This window comes from Lottia gigantea (genome assembly GCF_000327385.1).
Source record: "Lottia gigantea unplaced genomic scaffold LOTGIsca_18, whole genome shotgun sequence".
NCBI lineage: Eukaryota > Metazoa > Mollusca > Gastropoda > Lottiidae > Lottia > Lottia gigantea.
The window spans coordinates 2,989,078-3,010,068 of NW_008708301.1; the positions used below are offsets into that span (position 1 = coordinate 2,989,078).

Below are 20,991 nucleotides of genomic sequence, written 5' to 3' on the forward strand. Positions count from 1 at the left end.
CTGTTAGTTAGGTCTATAATTATTTTCTTCAGTGAAATCATAAATAGGCATATAAATATTTTGTTTTTTATTTCTATTTTCAGAAAATAAGACAGTATCTATTGGTGATATCAGCATTAAAGTTAAAGAATCAAAACATCCAGAACTTGTACCGACTAAATACTGTAAGTATACATTATTATTTAATCTTACCCTTAACAAGTCTTGACTGATGGTAAAAGTTTTGTATCAAACTGTCCAGTATGAATCTCTTCTATGGCAATGTAGAGACTCAGTATGATATAATTCTCATTCTTGTTGTTCACACTGAATGCTGATGCCTACATTGCAAAACATAGGACTCCATTTGAAATATAACATGAGTTGCTCATAACATAACTGAAATGAATGGAGTTTTACGTCCTACTTTTCTGCACCATGTTGGCTAATGAATACGGTCAACGCCATGCAGGATGCAACAAGGGGAATTTTGCCAGGACAGTGACATTAGCCTTCTCTTTTTCAATTTCCAACTTTTGAGGGATTTTTAACATGCACAGCCTGTAGCACACGGGGCCTCAGTTTATCCAAACGAATGTCTCATCCAAAAGACTAGACGCTTTTTGCCATGTCAGCCCCTCTTACCTGCATCACTGACTGGGGAAAACCAGGTTGAAAAATACAAAGGTATTATCTCGACCTATGCTGGGATTGATTAGTGAGCAAGCATCTAACTCACTGAGCCACACTGAGGTTTCTGTAGTAATAAAGGTGAAATCTGATATTATTATTCCAGTGCCTAAAGAAGTACCTCAGTCCATATTAAGACATTTAAGATGGATAATGCAAAAGGTAATGTTTTTACAATGTTTTAATGTGCTGCTTGTTTGTTTTTTTCATAGACGGTGATAAATTCTCAAATTTTTGGGAATGCACAAGCAATTACTATTAAAGCAAACAATTTAGGTTACATTTCATAATTTGGGTTTTATCTGAATATACACATTATAAGTAACTGTTTCATACTGAGATGTTAAACATTAAGTAAGAATTTCACTGAACTGTTTCAGGATCTCCTTGGTCAGGATGTGTTTCTGATTGGTCCACCAGGTCCATTCAGAAGACAGGTGGCTCTCATGTATTTGGTAAATATCAGTTTATATACATATATATTTATGCAGTATGGAATTTTTAGAAAAGGCAATGTGTGAAAACCAAAAATATAACCAAAAAAAATAATATGTATCAGATAGTTTTCCTTCCATCATCCTTTCAATTTATTTATAGTAACTGGCTTTGCTGCAGTGTTTGATCAAAATCTTTTCTAAAGACTAAGATACTTTTTGTAAAAGACATATGAAGAACATTTGCTAATTATTCTTATAAACTGCTTGTTTTAGGAACTAACTGGAAGAGAAGCAGAATATGTTTCACTGTCACGTGATACAACAGAATCTGACTTAAAACAGAGAAGGGAAATAACTGGTGGTACAGCATATTATCTGGATCAGGTAGGTGTAGTCAGTAAAGGCTTTATATTATTTGTCTATATCTGTATATCTGTATATATCTTTTGAGAGATATTTACATGGGAACTTTTTATTACAAGAACAGATAATTGTCATTTCAAATCCTAGTACTATATCCATTGAATGTAGTAATTATCTATGTATTATTCACAGTGATAGATTTTTTTTAGACATACTCCAGGGGACACTATATTCACAATTATATGGTATACGCTAATACAGTTCTTGATTCAATTTGCAACAACATTAATTTCTTTTGTTTCTGTTAAATTTGATTCTGTGGACTAGCATAGAATAATAAATTATGCAAATCTCTTCTCACCTTTTCATCTTCCTATCTATTGTAGAGTGCAGTAAAGGCAGCTTTAAAAGGAAGAGTGCTAGTATTAGAAGGAATAGAAAAAGCTGAAAGAAATGTCCTACCTGTGTTGAATAATTTATTAGAAAATCGTGAAATGCAGCTGGATGATGGGAGATTTCTTGTAGCAGCAGATCGTTATGATAAGTTACTGGAAGAACATTCTAAAGAGGAACTTGATTCCTTGCATTTAGTTCGCGTTAGTGAGAACTTCAGAGTTATTGCCCTTGGTTTGCCTATTCCTCGTTACCAAGGCAACCCCCTGGACCCACCATTACGATCCAGATTCCAGGCTAGAGATATAAACCCATTACCATTTAAGGTAAGTTTTTTTACTGTATGGATTTGAATGTGAGTGTTCTACTAGCTGGTATAAAGCAGATCCATTGAAGAGAAATGAAAACCCTTTTTCTACTGTAAAGTTCTTAGCAATGATATCCACTAAATGTCCTCTTTAACACAACAAACTATCGGTGCCCAATTTTAGCTATTATTTAAATGTTTCACTATATTTATCCATTTTTTTACTTTCTGTTTTTTTTTAGGAATTATTGAATAATTTACAAGAAAAGACATCAAATATACCCTCAGTTAAGTAAGTTGGTTTTTCACTTTGACATAATGTTATGCTGGCAATCCATCTTGTAAGGTTTCTAATTTTATGCTCTAGTTTAGGCTATTGATTATGAGAAATGCCATGCAATATTCAGTGAGATTTTGTCAGCATAGCATTATTAACCTGCTCTTTTTCCATATAGGATTACCAAAGGATTTTAGACTACACAGGATTTTGCTTAGCATCCCATACTAATGAGGGAACCATCTTTTAATGACAGATTCTCAGATCTAGAAAGGAGAAATCCTGATTATGCACAATCAATTACCTAACTTTTGGTTTTCTTTCAGAATTGCTCAGATGCTATCATTTGCTTCTACCATGTTAACAGCAGAGTCTGTAACTATGGGTCTGCCTGATTTTCCTCTAGATAATTTAAAACATATTGTCAGTATCATGGTGAGTGTTTTAGTATATATTAAGCAAATATGGCTGAACATACCTTACTGTTTAAACAGTACAGACAGCATTTTGAAGATTAATTCATTCATTATATATGTTTGACGTCTGTAATTCTATAAAATAGATTTTTCAAATGATTTTTTGTCAGTATTGCTCATGGATTTAAGACATTATGGGAAAGAGATTTAAAGTCTTTCTGGTAATAATACACTGATTAACTGAGCTATATTATATTACCCTTTATTCATGTTAAATGATTTCTATTTACAGGATAATATACCAAATTTATCAAGTCATGAGATGATCCATAGATTATACCCCTATACTGTTATGTTGGGTCCTGATGGTAAAACAGCTGTAAATGATACTCTTAATGTAAGTGTTAGGATTTCATTTCTCTTTTGTTCGAATTCGAATTTTGTTATGACAGTTGTGTAACAATTGATTCCTTACATGTATTTATTCATTAAATAATGTGTTAAGATGATGACTGAATGCATAGTGTTTGAGGATCATTATGGCTCTTAACAGTCATTGCATGCCAATGTTTTAATTTCGTTACATGATTGTAAACTTGCAATTACGATTAAAGCTGCACACAAAATATATTTCACAGTCAACTATATATGTTTAATATTGTAGAAATTTGAGTTAGTAGATAAAGGTATGATTGAATCTGGTGTAGTTGGTTTAAATAAAGATGGTACGAGAGCTGATGTTACTTTACAACATGGTGGACAACAATACCGTCTTAATGTTAGTATCTGGTATTTTATTTTCTAGTCAATGGCTGGGATGATAAGCAAAGTCCTGCGCACTTTAAAAATTCATTAACAGTTGGATATTGAAAAAGAGTAGGTTAAGGCCACTTCTTGGCACTGGTAACATTTCCCTTATTGTGCACTGCATCGCATTGCCTGCGTTTATTAGCCCAGTTAAACATAGACAAATAGAATTTTAAATTAGAATAGTAATTTATAGCAACATATTAGCAAGAATGTTGTCAGCCATATTTGAAAACAGTTTAAGTTATTCGCCAAATTTTCAGAGATCTAATCCTTTTCTGTAGAAATAAAATATTTTAGTTGTTTATTCCAGGTGGCAGCAGGTGTGTTAAATGGTAATACACAGTCTGAGTTTGTACAAACCAAATATCATGATACATTACTATCACAAATGTTACAGTCACATTTAGTTCACGACTTCGCTCTCATTGGACCAAGGGTAAGTACTATATTCTGTTGAATTGAGTTGATTCTGATACCATCTGCGGGAATTAACCTCAATCGGTCATCTGGTTTAAACAGAACCTGAAAGGCCATGTCCTCCGAAATATTATACACAATTTCTAGATTTGCAAACACATAAGCATTGATAGCTCTCTGTTTATTAAATGAGGTTCATTCCTAGTCAATTGATTTAAATTTTCTTGAGACTGTTGTATTAAAAGCATGTCCTCATTATTTAGATTTGGTCTCAGACATGAATAATAAAAGTGTAACATGAATATACCTGTTTATGACTGACAGTGTTATATCTATTATATATCGATAGGGTTGTGGTAAGAGTGCTGCTATCAAGAAGTTTGCTGATTTATTGGGTTATCATATAGAACCTATCATGTTATATCAGGTAGGAGCATTTTGATATTTTGACAAATATTTGTAGTTATGTTATGTAATGATTAGAATTGTAGTATAAAAATTATCTTTTTGTTATAATTATTCTAATAACACATATAGTACAGAACTGTCAATGCCATAGTTTGACTCTTAAAGTGGTCCTTGCAATAGCTTTTGTCAAAGTATTCGCTTGAAAATATTTTCAGGATATGACATCAAGAGACTTACTTCAACAACGAACAACATTACCCAATGGTGATACAACATGGCGGCCATCACCCCTAGCAACTGCAGCTAAAGATGGTAGTTTAGCTGTATTAGATGGTGTTCATAGAATTAATCCTGGTTCTTTTGCTGTTTTACACAGGTATTTAAAATTTCTTTTAAGACCTAAGCTGGTGTCACATTGATCTGTCATGAAAACATGCTGCTTATATTTCATGCTGTGAAAGATTTGATGTTTGTGATATTCACCTTTTCCTCATATTTATTTTGTGACTGAACATAAAATTAGATATATAAAACTAAGTAATTATCCATAAAACAACAAGTAATTATCCATAAAACAACAAGTAATTATCCATAAAACTACAAGTAATTATTGAAATGATCTTCAGTGATTAGCTTGTTTTCAGAAGTATTGCAATATCCAGTTATATTTTCACTCTTTATCATAAGAAGACACATAGATTATGTTAATGTATATGAAAAAAGATACATTTTTAAATGATGGATGTTGTACGTGTATATGTTATTGTTAGATTAATACATGAAAGAGAACTTCAGTTATTTGATGGTAGTAGATTATTACATACAGATAAATATGATAATATAAAAACTCTACATGGCTATACAGATCAAGAAATGGAAGACAGGTAAATTTCTTATTTCAACCATATAACATCTTTAAAATAAAGCTCAAATTTGTATTTGTTAGTTTTTAGTTATTGTTAGATTATGAATTACGAATACCTGAAGTCTTCAGCAATAGTTATGAATGAAGCGATACTGACTTTAATAGTACTTGGTCAATTTCTTCTGGAATTACAGGAACCAGACATGTGAATGGGAAATTGGAATGTGGAAAATACATTTTATAATCTTCATAAGTTTCCTCATGAATAGACAAGAAAGCCTCTCTCAAACGCCTTTACAGTCCTGACCCTTGGTTACAGGAATTAAGATATCCTAATCCCAGATATTTCATAAATTGATAAAAATTTTAGACTGTCAAATCTTACCCCTAAAGTGTTTCTAAAGGTTAATATTGACTGCTTTGTAGGTAATTTCAAAGCATTATGAATTGCATTTACTTTAATATGAAAAGCTGCCTTTCCAGTAGGGGTTATTAACAATTTGTGTTTAAATGTATTGAAAGATAGGTTTTTTGGTTATTATTGAGAAATAAAACCTCAACAAAATTTGATAAGTTGCAGTTGTCACAAGACCTTTACCTACTATAGCCCTGCCATTTTTATCATAGTTTTGAAATCATGTAAAAAAGTTTGTTTTTTTATAAAAGTTTAAATTTTCTGTGTTTAATTCTACAGGAGTATCTATCCAATTCATCCATCATTCCGTATGGTAGCTCTATCTGAACCACCAGTAGTTGGTAGTAGTAAACAACAATGGTTGACACCAGAAATACTCACCATGTTTTTATACCATAAAATACGACCTCTATCAAGACTAGAGGAGACTGAAGTTATACAAAAACTGGTAGGCTTCAAATGTTATTGTATTAGGAGTAAAAAGTTTTATTCCCTGTAACATTATATAGGATTGAGGTTAAATCGATCTATAATATTTATCAGAATGTAAATCTGGGATCTTATTTTCTAAGACTAAAAAAAATAACCTGCTGTTACAGTTTAACAACAAGATAACAGAATAAAAATGATAATTATGAATAGTTTGTAAATAATTCTTTATATTAACAGGTACCAGGGGTACCAGATTTAGATAAATTATTTCAGTTGGTTCATAATTTACGAGATTCAACAGATGCTACAGTACGTGTTTCTTTTAATACATATATCAACTTCATTCTTCCAAACTGAAGCATAGTTTGGACGTAAAACTCAGGTCTTTTATTCATTCTATCCATAGTGAATGTTTTTAAGCCTGTTTTGATTAAATATTTTATTTTATTTTGATATAATTCCTTCACTCTTCACTCTTCACTCTTCACTCCACATCCACATATTGCACATCATTTGAATATTCATGCTCGCTAACCTGTAGGTCCAAGGTTCAATCCTGACATAGGTTGAGATAATACCTTTGGATTTTTCAACCCGATTTTCCCCTATCAGAGGTGCTGACATGGAAAAAGCGTCCAGTCGTTTGAATGGGACAATAAACCGAGGCCCCGTCTACAGGCTGTGCACGTTAAAGATCCCTCGACAGTTGGAAATCGAAAAAGAGCAGACTAATGCTGCTGTTCTGGCAAAATTTCCCTCATTGTACCCTGCATTGCGTTTCCCGTCTTCATTAGCCCACATGGTGCAGAAAAGTAAGATGTAAAACTCCATTCATTTCATTTTCATTTGAATATTCATCATTATCATTTATTTTTTAGCTCCAGTCTCTTTCATCATCATTATCAACACGTCAACTGATACGTATTGCTAGAGTTTTATCAGCATATCCTTCTAATGATTTATACAACATTGTACATAAAGCTTGTCTAGCTAGGTAAGTATTGTCTATACAACATCGTACTTAAAGCTTGTCTAACTAGGTAAGTATTGTCTATACAACATCGTACATAAAGCTTGTCTTGTTAGGTAAGTATTGTCTAAGCAATATCATATTGAAAGATTGTCTAGCTAGATAAACATTGTCTATGCAACATTGTACATTAGGCTTGTCTAGCTAAGTAAGTATTTTTATACAACATCATACTGAAAGCTTGTCTATCTAGGTAAGTCTTATCTATTTTATGATAAAATAAAGTTTACAAGTGATGTTTTTTTATTTCAGATTTTTACCTAGACTAGCCAGGTCAGCATTAGATCAGTCACTAGAAAGTGTTGGTATTTTACCCCCAAAATCTGATAGTACTACTACTTTACTTCATGATAATATAACTTGTAAGTATACTCCTTATATTTTTTATGTATATCTAAGATTTTGTAGTGTTTTGATAAACTAGAAAATAAATTGCTGTCAAGATTCAAGAATTCCTTCTTCTGTTATATAGGTGAAGTTGATAATGGTAAACTACGTATTGGTAATACAGAAGTTAATGTTTTTATACCAGATAATCTGACTAAAGTTCCTGATATTCTATTCTATGATAATCCTCAGGTACGAAACTTGTGTTATATGTAATCCAGATTAACATTAAAAAAAGATAAATCAATAAAATAACTTGTTTCCATTGTGTTAATTAGTTAAATATCTTAACATAAGATGATTTGATGATGATAATAACTAATCATGAAGAAATGTCCGATGTTCTTTCTTAAGATGATCAGTGGTTTATAAAATCGAAATATCATCCTTAAAACATCACAAATTATTTGATAGGAGTAATATTCTATTATACCCAAGATAGTATAATAATTACCTTATTTGATAAAGCATAATTCTCCAATTTTTTTTTTGTTTTTTTGTGCTCTTTGGCTTTAGTTCTATATCAATGGAATAAAATTATTGCATGCTTTATAACATGACCTGTATATGATTTTCAGCATTTAAGTGTAATGGAAGATATGTTAAAAGATTTTACTCTGGGTGAACATTTATTATTAGTTGGTAACCAAGGTGTCGGAAAAAATAAGATCATAGACAAATTTCTACAATTATTAAATAGACCTAGAGAATATATTCAACTACATAGGTATGTATTACACTGTTACAGTTACATTTTGATTTTAATTTGATTGCATTTACTTGAAATTGTTCAGATATTTGTTTTCATTAATAATGATTTTTATGCACGTCTTTGTTTTACATGCATCATAAAATATATTTTGTTTTTCCCAGAGATACCACAGTTCAAACATTAACATTACAACCTACTGTACAAGATGGTGTTATTATATATGAAGATTCTCCATTGGTATGTACATCTTGTCTCTGATATTCCTTCTAAGAATATTCTTCAGATGAAATTTATATGCTATTTGATAGAAGTTTTAGTGCACATTATAAAGCAGGATTGTATAAAACCAAAACTATGAATTGATTTCACACATAAATTGTAGGTAAAGGCAGTGAAACAAGGTCATATATTAGTGGTAGATGAGGCTGACAAGGCACCAACTCATGTTACTTGTGTATTAAAAACATTGGTTGAATCTGGTGAAATGCATTTAGCTGATGGACGTAGAATAGTTAGTGGTATGTACTGTTTAGTTTTCTTTCTCCCTGTCAGTGATGCAGGTCGAATGGACTGACATGTCTGACTGTCGTTCACGTAAGACAGAAAATTGAGGTCACATGTGTTACATTCTCTCACTGCTCACCTTGAGGCATTTCCCAATCAGGTGCAGAAAAGTAAGTCGTTTCATTTAGTATTCCAAGCCATTCATAGTATTTTGTAAATTTCATGCAAATAAAGAATAAGTCACAAGCTTTGAAATGTTCAAAAAAAGCCAAAAAAGGCCTACAATATACTCAATATAATATAATATCTTACTGACACCCATATTCTAAAAGTCTATCTATGTTTCAGCTACTTCTGGCTTTAAACCATCAGACTCTATCATAGTTTCTCATCCTGAATTCAGAATGATGGTGTTAGCCAATAGACCTGGTTTTCCTTTCTTAGGCAATGATTTCTTTGGTGCAATGGGTAAGATCATATGTTTTATTTCTTGTCTATTATTACTTTGTATGTTAAACTTAGAGGAACTGTAAAGACATTTTCTCTTGTCTTGTTATGGGCCTTATGCACACTTACATCTTTCAGTTTCATTATTCCAATTTTGTGTACAATAAAATATTCCAATGGACGTCTTGTCCAAATATCATATGCCTATACTGTATTCAGTTGACAAAATTGTTGTTGTTTTAAAGGGATTTTATATGCCTATTTACAGTTATCTTGTTTTACAGGTGATATATTTAGTTGTCATGCTATAGACAATCCTGACATCCAGTCAGAAATGTCCATGTTAAAACAATATGGTCCTGATGTTCCAGAAGCTACCTTAAAGAAACTAGTTCTAGCGTTTGGTGAACTACGTGATATGGCTGATCAGGGATTGATAGCGTATCCCTACTCTACTAGAGAAGTTGTCAATATGGTGAAACATCTACAGGTTTGTACCCAGGTTTCATTTTATTCAACCAAATTAATTTGTTGTTTAAAGCAAATTTGCAAGTTAATTGATAGGGTTAAAGATCATGTGTCTGGTTTTGAAAAAATCAGTAAGACATCAAGTATAGGTCGGACAATTTTTGACTGATGGCAAATTAAAGATCTATAGTGAACTCAGTGGGGGTATAGGGGAGAATTTGCCCCCTAGATAAATGGTTTGTACCCCCATCAGTTCTAGCAAATTTATAAATATGATTTTTATAGGTTAACTATAATAATAATTACCCCAGTTATGTATCAGAATGCACCAAATCAATTCTTTTTTTTTAAATGGTGGAGAACCATTTCAGACACTGCCACTTCAACAGAACTACCACAGTTGTTATCTGATGCCTAACAATTGAGTCAATTTGCCCCCTATTTTTACACACCACTGGTTGAACTACAATGTACATAAATCTAGTTTTCTGTTATCTATTTATACTAACATATTGTATTTCAGAAATTCCCTAAAGAAGGTTTAACAACAGTTGTAAAGAATGTGTTTGATTTTGATTCATATAATAAAGAAGTGAAAGAGTCTATAGTAGATACAATGAAGAAACATGGAATACCTCTCGGTGCCAGTGAGGCTTCAGTTAAACTAGCTAAAGAGTAAGAAAACAACTTTAGTTCAGAGAAACTGGAGCAGTACACAAGTTACCTCTCTATTGCTCTTTATGTTGATTATAATTTAACAGCCCGATGAAATGAAAATTGACATTCACAGAAAAAATTAAGATTTAATTTTTTATGTTGCTCAGCATCTTACTATTCTAATTTTAAAAGAAAAACAGAAAAAATCAAAATAATCCCTGTGTAAAAGCAAGAAGATGTGTCTATTAAAACTGATTTTATTAAATAATGTGAATTTATTGTTTATACTTTATAACTTATTGCTATTCATAATTTTTATATACAGTTCATCCATATATGACTCAGGGTTTTGTAAAATTGTAGACAATATTTATTCAATAAAAAGTTATAAAGACACATCTCTCTTCTCTTTTACTGGAATAATATTTCCAACTTTCATAACTGCTCAATGTGATGATAGTTAGTAATTGATTTGGAATGTCAAGCAAGAAATATTTCTGTTGAGCTTGACAAAATAGAAAACTTATTTCCTGATACACATTCAGATTTGAAATAGGTGGGAATTAAAATTTCATTCTTGATATCTATTTATAAAGTGGTAATTTGTGATATTTTTTGTAGAATACCATTACCACCGTTAGAATTACAGGGTAAATGGAATATAGCCAGTACAGGTTTACGTCAAAAAACAGCTTTACTCAGTTTACCAGTTGAAACACATAGAATATCTGTTAAGGTATAGTTATTTAGCAATGTCTTTAATACAAGTATGGAATGATACTAAAATAATGAGACCATTGAATATAAAGAAAAATGGACAATTTTTTCACCATAACCTAATATCCTTCACTGCAAATTCTCAAAACATTTTAATTCAACTAATGATCAAAAAACACTAAACATGTAAATTTTTGACTAAAAAAAATGGAAGGTACAACCCCAAGCCTCCTTGTTACTATACTAAACAGACTAAATATCCCCCATTGCACACTGTCTTCATTTACCTCATTATATGTAGACCAAAAGATAAAACTTCAAATTGATAAAGCTAGTGATCAAATAACACACATATTCATATTGGACAAAATCAATGGAAAGTACTGTTTCACCCTTCATGGTCATGTGATGAACACTATCAACTATAATTATAGGGTCCAGTACAGATGTATTTAGAAAATAAACTATTAGATAGAATAGAAGCTAGATCTAATGTATTCAGTGAACAAGAAGCCTATTGGAGTATACCAATGGAAGAGGTCAATATGATTTGTGATGTGGCTGTTTCTAAAGGTTTGTTTTTTTGGCTCGTGGTTACAAATTGAGGTAGTATCAAATAAAATCCAGATCAAATAGTAATGGGTTAATAAAAATGTTTATATTTCAGCTGGTTTACGTAGTCCAGGACGTAATAAACATGATGTGATATACTCTGTATCTGCTATAACTGTTTATATTTCAGCTGTTTTACGTAGTCCAGGACGTAATAAACATGATGTGATATATTCTGTATCTGCTATAACTGTTTATATTTCAGCTGGTTTACGTAGTCCAGGACGTATTAAACATGATGTGATATATTCTGTATCTGCTATAACTGTTTATATTTCAGCTGGTTTACGTAGTCCAGGACGTAATAAACATGATGTGATATATTCTGTATCTGCTATAACTGTTTATATTTCAGCTGGTTTACGTAGTCCAGGACGTAATAAACATGATGTGATATATTCTGTATCTGCTATAACTGTTTATATTTCAGCTGGTTTACGTAGTCCAGGACGTAATAAACATGATGTGATATATTCTGTATCTGCTATAACTGTTTATATTTCAGCTGGTTTACGTAGTCCAGGACGTAATAAACATGATGTGATATATTCTGTATCTGCTAATCCTATAACTGTTTATTCTATGGATTTAAAGAGTGGTAGTTTAAATAGTTTAGATCTGTATGATGTTTTCCCATCTACTGTGGGTACATATAAACCAAGAGTTAAATTAATGCCTCTATCAGCACCATTAGATGATTGTATTTTACTACATGAAGAAGTGGTAAATATGTTTATTTCTATTGATAACAGCTTAATTTCAATCCTTTGATTGTCTATTTAAGAAAATGACCTGGCCACATATTCTCGAAACGATCTTAGCTCTAGTATATCCTAGGTTCTTATCTTCTATTATTGATTCTTGGACATCCTAGTGCTAAGATCATTTCGAGAATACGGGGCCTGATCATTTAATTTGAATTCAGATATTTTAATTGTTATAAACTTCATTATTGTATATGAACAGTTATATTTGTGATGTGTTAATTAGATCCGAGACCTATTATTATTCTCCTGTAGTTCAGTAAAAATACATTTGATTAATTTCAGACTAATGTGATATTAAATGTAAATATGGAAATAGGTCAGATTACTAGAATATTATGTCCTGGTTTACCTGAAACTCCCATAGAAAAACGTAGATTTCCATCTTCAGCACCAAAACCAAGTGTAAGTATTAGTTCATATACAGATTGATAAATGTCCTCTTTCAATGTAAGTGTATATTTTTGTCAGTTATGTTGGTCCATTTCATTACTTTTTACACTTTTTAGCTGTTTGTGATGAAACTGTGTTAACTCTCAGAAACATTAATTTGTAATTTTCAAAAAATATTTTCTCTTATGACATAAAAATTCTTGGGTTTTTTAACTAATCTCAAGGCATATTATGTATTTATTAGATATTTCTATAATGCTTTTAGAATCAGTTTAAAATGTGTCATAGAACAGAAACAGATCATTTTGGTACAGTGGCTTTTTATAAACAAGATGGGTGAGTTCTATTTGTGATTCTTCTTTATTATATTATGTTGTAATTACTATATGTATAAGGATTTCAAATTATGGTTTGAGTTACATACCTAAAGGGTCAACAAATATTAGATACAAACCCAATACACCTAAGGTATATTTGCAGTGCTTTAACATAAGAGATGTTGTAGATGTTTAAGATTTGTAAAAAGCTTTAATGTACAAATCTTTGGTCACTCATGTATTTGTCTGTTAATGATTGTTAGGACATCATTGCTAATTTGAAGGCACAGTTTCTAATGCACCATGAGAAATGACCTAACTTTAATTTGGATGATAATAATCTAGAATGTAATGATAATTCGGTATGATTAATTACAGATCATCTATAGAAATAATTAATTTATTAGAAGGTATAACTCATACTATATCTTCACCTATCAATATATCATCAATGTTACCAGTATCACATACACAATGGTTGATAACAGAGGCTAAAACATCCAGGTAAGCCTATTTATTTTACCGATGGAAACCTTACCATATATTAAAGAAGAAGCACATTTCCAAAGCCAACTAAAGAAAATCAAATTATGATGTACATGTTTAAAACTTTATATTTATATATCAGCACTGCACTGATGAGACCCTGAAGGCCAAGACAGTACTGCTTCCATTATATAGTATTGTAGCTCAAAGCTTTGGTATTAAAAGTAAATATAACCAAATCACAAGAAAGAATATTAGGTTAATGTTATGAAATATGAATGTTAATTCCATTTTCAGTAAATATTTATTAGATAGAAGTAATATTGAGGAATTTACACTACGTCCTATTACTGAAGAAATAGGTAAGATTGTTTTCAAACAGGAATAATATCGTTATTATTTACGTTTGAAAGAAATTACTATTCTTTCTGAATATCAATTTATACTGTAAAAGGGGTATTTAATTGAACTAAGACTGAATTGCATTATTGATAAAGTTACATAATTTTTTGTTCTGAATTTTACCAATCACTAAATTCAATGGAAACCTGTGTAACTAGAGTTTTGGCAGCACTGGTCCGCAGATTAATTACTTTGCTTTGATATTCTCGATAAAAAAAAACTAAGAGAATTCACTATTTTTTGTGCTATAAAAAATCCTTATGAAATGATTAGTAAATTTACTATTTCAATGTATGTTTTATCTTTATTCAATACATTTTGGAGACATAAAGTACATAAAATACATATTTTCTTATTATCACATGTGTAAATTTTGATTAAACCTAGGTGAAGTGGAATCTAAGTTTAGCCTGATGTCAACCCTGCCTCTATCTAGTGGTATATTAAGTCAAGCTCTAAATGAGAATATCACTAGTCCTAATAGAGTATATTCTACACCGTACACCTACTCTACTATATTACTAGGATTCCCAGATTTGGTGAGCATTCTTTTTGTATAACTAATCAATAAAGATATTAAGACAGAAATTTGTATACCATATGACAAAAATAAAACTTTATAGTATCTACTTCAGGTCTACCAGATCTAATGTCCTTTTTTTTTCCCTTTTAACTGCCGTAAGTAAATCATGAATAACAATGTTGATTTTAAGCTGACCTTAGCTGAATTTCGACTTTTGTGTCATTTGCATTTTACTGTTATTTTCAGGCAACTTCTGAATTATATACCAGTTCTCGAGAACCATTACCTCAAAACAATACCTATTCACAAGCTGATCCTTTCTTTAAAGTAATAGCTAAACCTCCTGCACCAGATCCTAGATCAGGGGTAGCCTATTTACCAGAATCAGGTCAAATAATTCAAGCTCTACCGACCTGGAAAGTACCAAAAGATATTCTACCACAAGGAGATGGTATGTTGTTTGATTTCTTGTCATTATATATAGTTGCTAAAACTGATGACCATACAGCTTTTTGTTTAGATATAAGATATGGGTTAAACATTAACTTTTTGGACAGGACAAATTTGTTAAAATATTTCTCATTATGCAGTTTTTAGCTCAGCAAGTTACACTCTTGTTAGCTAACCTTGATGTCCAGTGTTTCACTTTATGTTATTGAGATAAAGCAGATGAATTATTTTTCATCTACATTAAAAATAAGGTTCATAATGGACTGTCTTTTTGTTAATAAGACATGTTGATATTTTGTAGAGAATAAAGCTCGAGATTTAAGTGGATATTTAGAAGTATGTGATTTAGCTCATCATAAATTACGATATGTACCCATACCAGGGTAAGTATAGCCTGATCCAGCTAACACAAATTATACAATATATCAAGATCTGAGATAGATGAATTGAAGAGTCAATCTGGACCCAATAATGCACACAACATGCTGAAATTATCTGAATTAATTTGCTATACAAAATAGATATAGCATCAAAAAAAATTAGAGATTTCCCAATTTTTTGAGCTATAGTTAGTCCTTTAAAGGATTTGCAAAACTTTCAGTAAAATCCTTATGAAATGATAATTAAGTTTACTATTTCAATGTTTATTCTCAATGGATGTATCCCATGGAAAACCTTTCTTTATTGCAGGACCTTACATGTCTCACCATATGCTTCTTGGTTATTTGATATGTCTGATGTGAATGTATTTATGGCACCATTAAGTAATGATGGACTAGTAACTATAGATATAGGTGGTTGTGTTAGACTGTGGGAAACATCAGTTGTTCATCTAGAAAGATCATTAAATGAATGGAGAAATATGATAGGAGTTGAGGATACTAGACCTTTACAGGTACAGCTATATAGAAAGTTAAATTATGTGTCAAACGTCACATCTGGAGAAGAAAAATTGCATTCTCAGATTTGACTGTAATCTTTACTAGGAAGAGCAGTTTATTGTTTTCATGAAAAGATCTATAGTTTTCACAGATAGAAACTTCATTCTTTAAATATCAAAACAAATGTTGAAAAAAGCTGATTTTTTAAATTTTTCATTGTCCTTATTTTAGCTAAATGTTGAGAGAGAAAGTGGACGTGATCATGAAGACATTGATCCTAAACATGGTAAAATAGATCCTTCTAATAATCCTCATGTAGGAGGAGGACAGTGGGCTGGTGGTGTAGGTAAGTAAATAGAAAATCAATAGTTTCATGAACAGAAATACCAATAAGTATAATAAACTTCTTGGATCTTTGAAATCAATGCAAAATAATTGTTGGATTCCAGGAAGCTTTGTATCTTCAATTTAGGAGAATTAGGAGCTAATTTATTTGTAGGTGGTAGTGGAACAGCAGGTTTAGGAGGGTTTGGTGGACCCTATAGATTAGATTCTGGTAATGAAGTTTATCAGGTACCACAATGGGAGAAAGATGCTGTACCAGAATCAGTAAGTTACTTGTGATTTTCTTATCCTTTATATAATGGCATATCTGAAATTATTTTTAATTTTTTGCAACATTTTGTGGATGTTTTATTTGCATATATTTGCATTAATAATGAACAATTCATTAATATTCAACTAATATTTTTAAGGTACGTAAAGCGGCCCATGAAATGGCTCAGAAGGCATTTAAAGAAAGGTACAGTGTATTTCATTTTATAGAAATTATGAACTGCAATTCCACCAACACTTATTCTAGCTTTCCAGGCTTTTCTGCCTGACTCATAGAATTACCATTCTGCAAATCTCAATAATGAAATAAAGAAGCCCCAACTGTTAATGTAGATTAACATTACAGAAAAAGAACACAGATGCCTTTAAGTTTCTATTTATTCATCAATGTCTCATTCAAACAGTGATGTTTCCGTTTTTTTTAATTTGATTGCAGATTAAGAGAAATAGAAATGAGTGAATTCGATGCAGATACTTACAATAAATTTTCTAGTAGTGTTAAGCGTCAAGTTCAGTCATTAAAAGTGATACTTGACAGTTTACAGGTAAGAGTAACTCTTCTAGAACACCTGATACCACTCTTAAATTGGGCATGTCAACCTAGCTTATCTAGTTCTCATCACTAGTCACTATGTCCAAGCCTCTAAAATATCTTTTTTAATGAGAAAATTTTAAATCTGATAACTTTAACCTCTATTTTTTAAAGAGCAGATTTTAAATCAGGTAACTCTATTGAACCTCTATTATTAGAGAGCATATTGGAAAGCTGATAACTCTATTGAACCTCTATTATTAGAGAGCAGATATGAAAGCTAATAGCTTTATTGAACAACTATTTTTAGAGAGCAGATGTATGATCTATTACCTCCATTGAGCCTCTTTTGTTAGAGAGCAGATTTTAAATCTGATAACCCTGTTGAACCTCTATTATTAGAGAGCAGGTTTTATATCTGAGAACTTTATTGAACCTCTATTATTAGAGAACAGATTTGAAAGCTGATAACTTTATTGAACCTCTATTGTTAGAGAGCATATTTGAAAGCTGATGATTTTATTGAACCTCTATTATTAGATAGCAGAAATTCAAGGTGATAGCTTTATTGAACCTCTATTTTTAGAGAGCAGATTTTAAGTCTGAGAACTTTATTGAACCTCTATTATTAGAAAACATGTTTCAAAGCTGATGATTTTATTGAACCTCTATTATTAGAGAGCAGATATTAAAATTTGTAACTTTATTAAACCTTTATTATTAGAGAGCAGATTTTAAATCTGAGATTTTTATTGAACCTCTATTATTAGAGAGCAAATATTAAAGTTGGTAACTATATTGAACCCTTATTATTAGAGAGCAAATTTTAAATCTGAGAACTTTATTGATCCTCTATTATTAGAGAGCCTATTTCAAAGCTGATGATTTTATTGAACCTCTATTATTAGAGAGCAGATTTAGATCTGAGAACTTTATTGAACCTCTATTATTAGAGAGCAGATGTTAAAGTTGGTAACTTTATTGAACCTTTATTATTAGAGAGCAGATTTTAAATCTGAGAACTTTATTGAACCTCTATTATTAGAGAGCAGATATTAAAGTTAATAACTATATTGAACCTCTATTATTAGAGAGCATATTTAAAAGCTGATGATTTTATTGAGGAGAATTTGAGCATAAATTCAAGGTGATAATTTTATTGAACCTCTATTTTTAGAGAGCAGAATTTAAATCTGATGATTTTATTCAGGAGATTTTTAATCTGATAACTTTACTGAACCTCTATTATTAAAGAGCATATTTTAAAGCTGATAACTCTATGAATCTATTCAATCATAATTATTAGAGAGCAGATGAGGAAGCTGGTAATTTTAAACTATTGAAAATTGATATATATTTTCAGGCTAAAGGTAAAGAGAGACAATGGTTAAAGAATCAGTCTTATGGTGATTTAGATGACTCTAAACTAATAGAAGGTTTAACGGGGGAGAAGTCTATTTATAAACGACGAGGAGAGAAGGAACCAGAGGTTAATATTACTGTTATACAATTGAACAATTACCTTATAATTTCAAATTAATTTTATATGTTTATATTTGTAGAATGCACACCCCTGCTTACCTTTGAGTAAATTGGAATATAGTTTTGTCACTATAAATAATTTACACCCTTTCCTGACAAAAATATCAACAACTTGGCAAAAACCATCATCAAGCCAGCTGGTTTAAAAAGGAAGATAGAGTTCCAAAGCTTGGTTGGGGCAATAAGAGATTTGATTTTGCGTTATGTGTGCTGGTAGATCGAACTATCAAGAAGTACTATTATGACACCTTTTTAAAGATTTATGTTAAGAAGTGAGGGCCTAAGAATGTTAAATTTGATTTGTGTTTGACTAATGATTAGATTATATATTTACACTCACAACTGATTTTAATTGAAAGTTTCCTTGTGAGTTTTGGTTAACCCAACCCCAGAGTTTTCTCAGCACACATCATGTTTGTAATGACTGTTTAATTTCTAGATGGGTACACCACAAGAATTACCAAAGAGATTACGGTTTGTAGTAGATGTGTCTGGTAGTATGTATAGATTTAATGGTCATGATGGAAGATTGGAACGAGAAATGGAAACAGCCTTGTTAGTCATGGAAGCTTTAGAAAACTATGAAGACAAAATCAAGGTATAAGGTTATTGGTGTAAATCAGAGCATCAATAAAAATATGAGACAATGTATATAAAATGATTCACTTTCATTTAGTCACAATTATTTTAAGCACAAGTCAGTTGGACTTAACTTGAGGCACATTCTTTTAAGACATTCTGTCAGTTAGGCACAGATTTGAACGATTTTTTTTTAGGCACAGAGAATAAGCCACCTTTTGGCACACGTTTTTATAGGTGCACTCCATAGAGTTATCATATTTGGCATAAAGTATTGTTTAAAACACATTTGGAACATAAAAGAGTGAGCCTAACTGACAGATGAAACTGAGTTTTTTATTGTTGAAATTAATTAATAACTTGTAATTACTGATATTACAGTATGAAATCTATGGTCACTCTGGTGAAGATTATAATATACCATTTGTTAAAGCTGATAAACCACCCAAAAACGAAAAACAGAGACTTGACGTATTAAAGGTAAGCTTAAAAAAAAACCTTCATTTTAAAAAGGCTATGAGTGACTTGTTCTAAAGCATACTGGATTTTTGATCCAGTCCATTCACTACAAGCATAACTAAATAGAGAAAAATGATTAACTTTGAAAATATTCTGGTATATATTATTTATTCATTTATCCAATTTATTCCAGATGATGCATGCCCATTCTCAGTTTTGTTTAAGTGGAGATCATACACTAGAAGCTACTAAGTTTGCTATAGAATCTATTGGCAAAGAAGAAGCAGATGAACATTTTGTGATAGTATTGAGTGATGCCAATTTTGATAGATATGGTATTAGACCTACCAGGTTTGCTGATATACTAACTGGAGATGAAAATGTTAATGCTTATGCTATATTTATTGGTTCATTAGGTGACCAGGCTATTAGGTTAGTTGATTACCAATTATATAGATGTTTTTTTCATAATATTGGGTTTTTATTACACTAAGGTTTGTTATTACTGTTGAGTTTATATCTAAGTAGGATAGTTGAGGGGACCCTTGAGCCGGCAATCCTCTTCAGCCAGAAACTGCCAGCTGTGCAGGGCCAATTTAAGTCAGTCGAAATTTGCCACTTTGTAATCATCACAAAACCCAGTTCAGTTAACCCACTATTAGTCTGTAGTCTGTAGATGCATTACTGAAAGCCCTTTTCTTAAATCCTTTGTATCACTAACTCACCACTCACTCCTGATGTTACCACAATTGTAAAAGAAGTAATTTTCAAAATGAGTTGTAACCACATTTATGGCTGATATCAAAGTTTGGTTAAATATCACTTTAGGGATTGATATTAAATTAACGGTCGCACAATTTACAAGGTTGTTATACAATTTTTTTGCTTTCTAACATGTGTATTCTTTGACAGTTTGAAAAAGTTTATAAAATTTTCAGCTATTTTTTTTTGAAATTATGATTATGAAAATTTTTTTTTTTTAGATTATCTAAACAGTTACCAATGGGTCACTCATTTGTTTGTATGGATACCAAGAATTTACCTCAAATATTACAACAGATATTTACATCAACTATGTTGTCTACCTGAAAGATAGAAATATGTTATAATGGTTATTTATTAGTATCTTGAAATATTGTCTATTTATCAGATAGATGCATAAAGCTAGCAAATCCATCCCAGAATAGATGGTAATGGTTCATTGAACTGATCATGAAAATACCGTACAGGTTCACTATTTTTGGGGGCTTGATTTGTCTCTTGAATATATGTAGAAAGTCTGCAGAAGTACAAGAAAATGTACAA

At 31.1% G+C, this 20,991-nt stretch overlaps 1 protein-coding gene across 1 annotated transcript; it reads left to right on the forward strand.

The window, feature by feature from the left end:
• Positions 1 to 88: 88 nt before the first annotated feature.
• On the forward strand, positions 89 to 20,775 carry LOTGIDRAFT_213774 (hypothetical protein; the record flags this gene model as incomplete). The annotated part of the gene is made up of 43 exons (XM_009052338.1): positions 89 to 164; positions 776 to 831; positions 1,050 to 1,124; positions 1,380 to 1,490; positions 1,856 to 2,188; positions 2,717 to 2,881; positions 3,155 to 3,259; positions 3,527 to 3,640; positions 3,983 to 4,108; positions 4,439 to 4,516; positions 4,713 to 4,873; positions 5,268 to 5,381; positions 6,057 to 6,225; positions 6,447 to 6,518; positions 7,088 to 7,203; positions 7,492 to 7,601; positions 7,712 to 7,818; positions 8,205 to 8,353; positions 8,500 to 8,575; positions 8,721 to 8,856; positions 9,191 to 9,310; positions 9,574 to 9,779; positions 10,281 to 10,432; positions 11,036 to 11,150; positions 11,566 to 11,704; positions 12,267 to 12,466; positions 12,793 to 12,912; positions 13,166 to 13,236; positions 13,596 to 13,721; positions 14,001 to 14,065; positions 14,493 to 14,644; positions 14,875 to 15,079; positions 15,380 to 15,461; positions 15,769 to 15,973; positions 16,191 to 16,305; positions 16,459 to 16,568; positions 16,715 to 16,761; positions 17,011 to 17,119; positions 18,470 to 18,595; positions 19,088 to 19,246; positions 19,609 to 19,707; positions 19,880 to 20,118; positions 20,670 to 20,775. The coding sequence occupies exons 2-43, from the start codon at positions 823 to 825 to the stop codon at positions 20,773 to 20,775; spliced, it is 5,394 nt and encodes a 1,797-aa protein (XP_009050586.1). The 5' UTR covers positions 89 to 164; positions 776 to 822.
• Positions 20,776 to 20,991: the final 216 nt, after the last annotated feature.